This window comes from Copadichromis virginalis, linkage group LG16 (assembly GCF_057382275.1).
Source record: "Copadichromis virginalis isolate Kocher_CV1m ecotype Utaka linkage group LG16, C_Virginalis_male_GT1.1, whole genome shotgun sequence".
Lineage (NCBI taxonomy): Eukaryota > Metazoa > Chordata > Actinopteri > Cichliformes > Cichlidae > Copadichromis > Copadichromis virginalis.
Genome location: NC_140633.1, coordinates 2366610 through 2375318, shown reverse-complemented (window position 1 = coordinate 2375318; position 8709 = coordinate 2366610). Strand labels below are relative to the sequence as shown.

General features: G+C 40.8%; 1 protein-coding gene across 1 annotated transcript; it reads right to left on the bottom strand.

The window, feature by feature from the left end:
• Positions 1–3423: 3423 nt before the first annotated feature.
• LOC146690056 (uncharacterized) lies at positions 3424–6372 on the bottom strand. Its single transcript, XM_085434933.1, has 2 exons — positions 5554–6372; positions 3424–4575 (listed from the first exon to the last, which is right to left on the bottom strand). Exons 1-2 carry the CDS (start codon positions 6370–6372, stop codon positions 4348–4350), a joined length of 1047 nt encoding a protein of 348 aa, XP_085291059.1. The 3' UTR covers positions 3424–4347.
• Positions 6373–8709: the final 2337 nt, after the last annotated feature.

Here is an 8709-nt window from a genome sequence, read left to right as displayed (position 1 = left end):
AATTAATTAATATTTCCCTTTGATGTTGCAACTATGCGGTCACTTCTGTCTTTAAACAAAATAATATTTTCCAGTTACAGAAATCATAAAGTCCAAACTAAAGTGCTACTGTTGCTATATGCATTTTATATAAATCATGGATGATGGTCCTGACATGAAGGAAGAGAAAGTTACAGGTTGCATCCTTTGACTTTGTCTCCGTGCCTTTGGGCGATTTTCAGAAGGACAGATGTTTCTGTTCAATTCTTAAATCAATTTTTTTCAAACGCAAACACTATTTTAAAGCTTCTAGAGAGTAAAATATTAATGATAATTATAATAACAATAATAAAAACAAAAGCTCTCAGATCCATCAAACCAAGCAGCAGAAAGAACAATAACTGAAGAGAAAACTTTAACCTTGTAGACTTCATTATGTTCCAGCTGCTCTACAGACGCTGTGACCTCGAACTTAAGCAGGTCGTAAAGTATGTGCAGCTCAATAACTTCATAATCAGACCCTGTGGTATTTAGGCAGCAGAACAACTAAGAATAACAACTACAAATAATGTTTTTAGATTTCTGTTGTACTGCAAGGTTCTGTACAGGAGAACCAAACCAAGAGCAAATATTACGTCTCATTTACACCTGAGCACGAAGAGCCATCAACATTTAGCAAATTGAATCATCTTTGTTTAGATGCAAGAAGAATCATATAGAAATGAAAAAGTATAAATATAAATCCAGAGCAAAGATATCCTCTAATTCAGCGTAGCACACGTGCAGCTGCTGCGATTCACGTAAGCATTCGGCTCGTCGCTGTTGCAGATTTTTCTCTCGCTGTTCTGGCTCACAGCGCTGCAAACACAAAAATAAATATCCCCAAAGGTGTGAAAGGGAGCTAATTAGTAAGAGTATTGTTATTCTCCGCAGGAGTAGTCCAGCAGTAGAAATCAGTCCAATAACAAGGTGTGTAACATCTAGCAGGGTGACAGAAAAACCCAGGGTAACTTCTAAGGACCTCAACGTCTCTCTCACATTGTGTTTTTTAAACATGCTTCCATTTGTCACTTCAGTCTTTACTCTGAAATACAGGAAGAGAAATCATGGCTGAAACAATTTCTCATGAAACCAGGGGTGTGGTCCAACAGTCAGTTTGGTGAGGAAGGTTCCTAACTGAGAGAAGTGACCCAGAAGTATCTGTGTAGCAGCCACAATGAATCCAGATCATGAGCTTTATTAACTGATCAAAGTCTCTTCTTTCATCTTCTGTATCATTCAGTTTGCATTGGTAATGCCCATTATTGTAATGCTTTTTTAAGATGAGCAAAACTTTATTTCACTTTGGGTTAGCTGGGATAAGTGATGGATGGAGGGAATTTTACTTCAGCCACAGAAATCCTAAACAGGAAGGAGGAGCAGAGTTACAGTGGATCACTATCCAGCAGGGAAACAAGGTTTATTTCAATTTCTTGGCCATGAGTGAGATTTACTGAGTGGGCAAATTAGGGAGACGACACCATCAGATCCCGAGCCCTCCATGTGTTAATCAAGAGACGGCTGCTGTGCTACATCCATAAATAATGAATAAATTAGGAGCTAAAGCTGAAAGGACAGTTTATTTATACCATCTTCACGTGAACACATTCAAGAACATCACAGATGAAGAAACATTAAAAACTTCCACACTGCATAAAGCAAGAAAAATAGTTTCTCTTTCAGGTGGTTTCAGAAAAACAGAAACATCAAGCATCTCCAAGACTCTCTTTGAAAGAACTAAAAACCTTTGTTATCATGGTCCAATCATGAGTGAACTCCCCGATGAAGCCTTGTGTGCTAAAACATGTCAGAGTTTCAAAGGTTAAACATGAGTTTCCAAAACGTTTTGCTGGAGAACAATGAACTATTTGACTGAGTTTCAATCATTTACAGACGAGCAAAACCAGGACAGAGAAAAAAGGACAAAACTGACTCAGTAAAAAACAGAAAAGAAGATCCCATGTAGATCTGTATTATGTAGAAGTTCAGCCCAGCAACCAGTTCAGTTCAACACAAGTTTAAATGATTCTATCTGAACTCTGTGGAGCCTGATCTCAAGCTTTTTGAGTCTGACACAGAAACCAGAGGATCTTTCTGTGTCTTCAGATTCACTGTGATCCAGTGATGGGAGTGATTTCAGCCCTGAGTGATGGCGCTGATGTTTGCACAGAGCAGACAATGAGGTGAATGTTTGGGCACATTGGTAACAGTGAAACAGTTTATTAGTAACGTGGGATCGTTTGTGTGCAGAGTATGAACTGAGATTCCTGAAGCTCTTGTCACACTGGTCACAGCTGTAGTTTCCTTCCATGTGTCCACGTTCATGACTGTTACGACTACCTGACTGTGAGAAGCTTCTCTCACAGTGTCTGCACTTGTGTGGTTTCTCTCCTGTGTGGACTCGTTTGTGTGATTTAAGGTCCCTTGCAGTGGTGAAGGATGACCCACACTGATCACAGAGGTGCTTTTTAACCCCACTGTGAATCAGTTCATGTTGTTTTAAGTGATGTGATGTGGTGAAGCTTCTCCCACATTCTTTGCAGTATTTCAGTTTGTCTCCAGTGTGTCTATGTTGATGTACTTTTAGGGTCTTTTGCTGACTGAAAGTTTTTCCACAGAGGTCACAATGAAAGTCTTTCCCACCACCACAGTGATGACAGGGTTGAGAACTGGATCCATCTGTGTCGCTCTGCTTCTAAACAAAGACACAAAGACAGTGTAAGTCAGTCCTTCAACATTTGTATCCTGACCGTCGCCTGAAATAAAGAGCTTCTCTGCAGACGTCCAACTACATTTGACTGTTTCAGTTAACACACTCAGTTTACTGGGCTGCAATAACTACAATACTACCACCATAATACTACAGTAATACTAAAATCATAACTGAAAGGAAAATCTGAATAATCACTCAGAGCTGCTTTTCCATGCAGTAGAATTGCTAACATGCTAACACAGTTTAATGAGCAGAGTTGTTCCAAACAGTCAGGCTAAAATGACAAGATAACAATATAAATACATACCTCACAGTAGCTGCACTTGTAGAGTCTCTTTCTGGTGTGGATCTGTTGGTGTTGTCTCAGGTGATGTGGAGATTTAAAAGTCTTCTCACACAGGTCACATTGATAAGGTCTCTCCTCAGTGTGGGTAAACGTGTCGTTGTAACTGTGCGTCTGTTGTAAACTCTTTGCCACACTGTTCACAGCAGTACACATCATGTCTGGTGTGAATGCGTAGGTGTGTATTTCGGCTCCCTCTCCGGCTGAAAGTTTTTCCACAGATGTCACAGCTGTATGCCTTAATTCCAGAGTGGGTAACTAGATGACTCTGTGTCAGAGATTTACAGTTAACAAACAGTCAGGTGAATAAACAACAATGAGACACTTGTGTAGGTTAACGTGCTGCACGGGTGAAAAGCTCAGAGCAAATCACACCGAACTGCAGTATTCGTTTATTTTTATAGGTTACATCGTCAATATGCAAATATAATCACATTTCCTGTCACGCAGGTCCTGATGTCTGTCTGCCTGCATGCAAGCTGTGTGTGTGTGTGTGTGTGTGTGTGTGTGTGTGTGTGTGTGTGTGTGTGTCACAGAGTATGTGTGTTGCAGGTCAATTTCTAAGAATAATATAATGCAAGTCAACCTCTGCGGATATGTATTTCTGTGCTGGTCTCTTGTCAGTGTCACAGGGTCAGCTTCCTGTTTCTACAGAAAACTGTGTCTGGTGAAATATGTATAACATAACTTTTGAAGCATAAGCAAATAAAACAATAAAAACTCCCTAACATTCCTCCCTGTTGTTACCGTATTTCACCACTTCAATCATACTTTATTATCAGCTAACAATCACTTGCTTATAACATTTTCAATTGTAGCATCATTCAGTATGTGTGAGTGTGTGTGTTCCTATACTAAATCTTCTTCGTCCGGTTCATCTTCTTGTGGCAGTCCAACATAGGTGATTACTGTGGCCTGTACCATCTTGCCAATCATTGATCTGATACAGGGTAGAATGCATGTAGAGAACATGCAAAGCAATAAAAGAAGAACTCCTATCAAGACAAGTCCTTTGATCACGAGGGTCGTCCAGCCGCCGCTCAGTAGCCAGGTCAGCCAGTCCTCTGTGTTCATGACATAGTCTTGTTGCTGTGCATTACTCAGTTGTCGTAACTTCTCCAGGGCGGTGGTCATGGTCAAGGAATGCACGTTATCTGGAATCTAGGTGCAGCAAGTGGTGTTGAATAAGACACAGAGGCCCCCTCTCTCAGCGAGAATCATGTCCAGGGCGACTCTGTGTTGCATGACCACTATTCTGATCGCGTCGATTTCCTCATTCTGAGCCTTGTTTTATCCATGTTGAGCTGTTCAGGAAAAGTCCAAATCTGTAGTCAAGAGTCTCGATCCTTAGCATGTTTTTTCCATTCCCGATCCATGGGAAAAGTGAGTGCAGGACTTTCTGTCCGGTGGTCCACAACTTGAACTCCGCTGGCACATCACTGCCCCAGATTGGATCATGAGGTTGCACGTCATCGGTGCTCCTCTTGCGTCTTGGTTGGTCCTGATGGACCAACTTATGTTCGGGGGAAATTGGCACGGGGCATTGCCGTCCTGGGAAAAGCAAAGCATATGTTGGATCAGAAAGCACTGCACATTTTATACTGTGCTTTACTACTGCCATATATGAGCTACTGTGTAGAGGTCTGGGGAAACACATACAAAAGTAACACACAAACAATAACTATAATACAGAAAAGGGCCATTAGATTAATAAATAATGTAGGGTACAGGGACCATACAAATGCACTCTTTGTCAAAATGCAAGCTATTAAATTCCAAGACTTGGTGAAGCTTAAAACAGCGCAAATAATGTATAAAGTCAGAAATAAATTGCTTCCCAAAGAAATCTGTAAATTGTTCATAGAAAGAGAAGGTGGGTATAACTTAAGAGGGAAATGGAATTTAAAAATACAAAGTGCTAGAACAACTTTAAGAACTATGTCAATCTCAATTGCAGGAGTTAAATTATGGAACAGTCTAACAGAAGAAATAAAAGACAGTCAAAACATAAAACAGTTTAAAGTAAAATATAAAAACCTAATTTTAAATAAGTATAAGAATGAAGAAAACGGGGTTAACCCAGGATGGTAATGTTGCTGGTAATGGTGTTGCGGTTCTTTTTTGTTTTTTTTGTTTTGTTTTGGTTTGTTGTTTTTCCATAACTTGTGTATCTGCAAATATACACATTCTGTATTTTTCATATGAAAGAAACTATACTGTGGTGGGGCTTGCTAATTTCTTGTTTTTGATTTATGTATGTTATGTTTTGTTTTACTTCATATGTTTATATGTTTCATATGTTGTTTGTTTAATTTAAGACAAAAAAAATAATTAAATGAATGAGAGGTAAAACTTGAGGGGGTAGGGACAAATAAGTAAATACTTCAGCCTACTCCTTTTCAAACAAATAATGGAATGATATTTTGTAATGATTGTGAAGGCACATGTTTGAAATGTTTGAAATAAAAATGAACTGAACTGAACTGAACTGATGGAATATTCTGAACGTGTGGTCTGACACTAAAATTGGGGCGCAGAGTCCGGTGCTGTTGGGTGGGATGGTGAAGTATGTCTTTGAGCCACATGCCCAAGCTGTACCCTGCACCCAATATGTGCCATTCAGGAAGCTTATCCGTGCCTTTCTGTCCTGCGGCATCCGGAAAGTCTGGGAGCAGTTCTGGTTCATCCCCAGCTTTCTGTTGCCGTATGCGAAGGTGAAACACATTGGATGTTGTATTCCTGGTTCCCTCCTGACGTTGAAAGATTTTCCCTTGTCATTGGTCGCATTCAGGTGTACCCAGTATTGGTCATCACAGCTGTAGTTCCAGTCTGAGACCTCTGGCGCACAAGAAACTACCTCATTAGGTTTAAAGTTGATCAGTGTTCCTTTACACCGTCGCAGGTCAATTTTTGTGACTTGTCTTTTTAACTCAAGCTTGAAGGCGAAGATGTCTTCGGGGGAAAATGTTCCGCTGGTGGCTTTGTAGAATGTACATAGGGCTTCGGAAAGGCTGGGTGATTTTCCATACAGGGTGGCTTGCATTGCTGTTGTTGGGAGGTGTGAACAGACGTAGCAGCCAGTGTGGTTGTCTTCTGTATGTACTCGGTTGTAGACGTACCGGTACCAGGCATTGTTCAGCCAGGGGTGGTTATGCTCTTTATCCATATCCTTTAGGTATAAGTTGTCATACGACCATTTCTTCTGCAGGTGGTGCTGTGGGTCCTTGTCTCTCCAGGTGAGTATCAGTAGGCTCACTAGGAGCGCAATGCCAGTCATTATGAGGACAAGGTTCTTCATTATGACCAGGCACACCCGGGCTCCAGGTGAGTAGACCACTGGCGAGAAGACAAAAGGGCAGGATATACCCAAACAGCCCTTTCCTCCACCAGGAGAACACCTAGGAGTCGGGGGAACCGGCGTCTATGCTTGTGTTGTCACTCACTTTTTTGCAGTGGCTTTGGTGGATCCAAGATGGTCTTTCTGCTATTTTGCAGGCAGTCGGTGTGCTGAGTAAGACCTGATATGGGCCTTCCCACCTTGGTGAATTCCAATTCTTTCTCTGGAGTACTTTGATCAGGATCCAATCACCTGGTTGCAACCTGCAAGAAACTGGAGAGGTATCATCCGGCAGTTTATTGTTTAGCACAATTTCTTTATTCTCAAATAGTTTAGTCATCCACTCTGCTAGGGTGGTTTCTCTTATAGACTTATTAATAGGCTCACTAGTGAGAGGCAGCGGAAATTGCCTCCCATGAACGATTTCAAAGGGTGTGAGCTTTTGCGAACCCTGGGTTAGTCGCATCCACATCTTCACCAGGCCCAAACACTCAGGCCTTTGTCTGATTTTATCAGAGTAGGAATGCCGTAAGTAGGAATAAAATGGTTGCATAAACATTTTGCTACTGAGATTACATCTGCTCTTTTTACTGGATAGATTTCTGGCCATTTTGAGAACACATCCACAATTACTAGAGCGTATTTTGATGTTTGACATCCGTTCAGTTCAATAAAATCCATGTGGATTGTGTGAAATGGGTGCGGTGGTGTTGGGGAAAAGCCTCTTTTAGGCCTGAGGTTTCCCTGTGCAATATGTTTCTGGCAAATCATGCATGTTCTGATAAACTCTTGTGCTGAAGCTTCAAAATTTTGAGTATAGAAGTGTTTGGGGAGGATACTCATCATTCCACCCCTTGACAAATGCTTTAAGCTATTTGTCACTAATGCTGCTGTCTTGTGTAGCAATTTTGTAGCCGTGCTCCACACTTTAGCCATTTCACTCAACTTACATATTTCAACTTTGAAGTTAAAGTTTTCTTATTTCATCTCTCTCTCTCTCTCTACACACACACACACACACACACACACATATATATATATATATATATATATATATATATATATATATGTGTGTGTGTGTGTGTGTGGAGAGAGAGAGAGAGAGAGAGAGATGAAATAAGAAAACTTTAACTTCAAAGTTGAAATATGTAAGTTGAGTGAAATGTGTGAATTCTTTGAGAAACAAGAAATTATTTAAACATGCCTTAAATGATAATTGATAAGATTTTAACGATTCCGATTCCGATTTCCGATTCCATTTTCGATTCTGTTTAACGATTCGATTCCTTATCGATTCTCTTATCGATTCTTTTTTTTTTAAAAAGGAGAACACTAAAGTCGATTAGCTTAGAACTGTGTTTTATATCTTCTCTTTGAACAAGATAGAAATTTAGGAGTAACATGGCCTTACAAACCCAACAGTGAGATCTTAAGAGATCCAGCCTATGGCTCTTCAATGGGGTGTCACAGGGTCCCCAGGAAAAAAAATGTATATGTAAAATAATAAAATAAATATTCTCCTGTAGCAATAACAAAGTTTAACATAAATTATTCTGTAGCAATTACACAAGAATATCCAGTAATGTCCTGCCTACAATTAAACACATTCACTTACCAAAGTGAAATCGGGGGCATCTGCTGTGGCAAATGGGTGCAAGCCTTTGACCACAAACTTAGTCACTGCTCGGTGACGTTCGTCTATCCTGCCTGAAAGGAGACGCTACCGGTAGACTGCAGCGAGAACTGCCAGCATCTGAGCCAGACTCTGTCTCTCTCATCATGGTCACTAAATGCAACGCACAGTAATAGCAGGTTTTGTAATAAGGTAAATCGCGCTAACATAATATGCAATGCTAATTGATTAGTTACCTGCAGTATTAACGGGAGAGGACGTGGAAACGCTACCGCTGCTGCTGGGTTGAGCTTCGCTAGTCCGGAGCGGATCAAAAACACGACATTCGTTGAAAGCAATCGCGTGTTTTTTGAGCAAATGCTTTTGCATGTTCGTAGTGTTTCCTCCCTCTGATGAAATCTCTACTTTGCAAGTATTGCACGTTGCCCTGTTGTCATCCTTTCTCATAAAGTGTAACCAAACTTTTGAGCGTTTGTGCCGCTCAGGCGCCGTGTTTCCTACTGGGTAAAAGACGCTACTCAACGTGATGACGTCATTCGGGGCGACTGGAATCGATAAGGGAATCGTTTTTAAAAGTGGCAAACGATTCCAAGGAATTGAAACAGTGGGAACCGGTTCTCAACAAGAACCGGTTTTCGATACCCATCCCTAGCTGTTGGACTCAT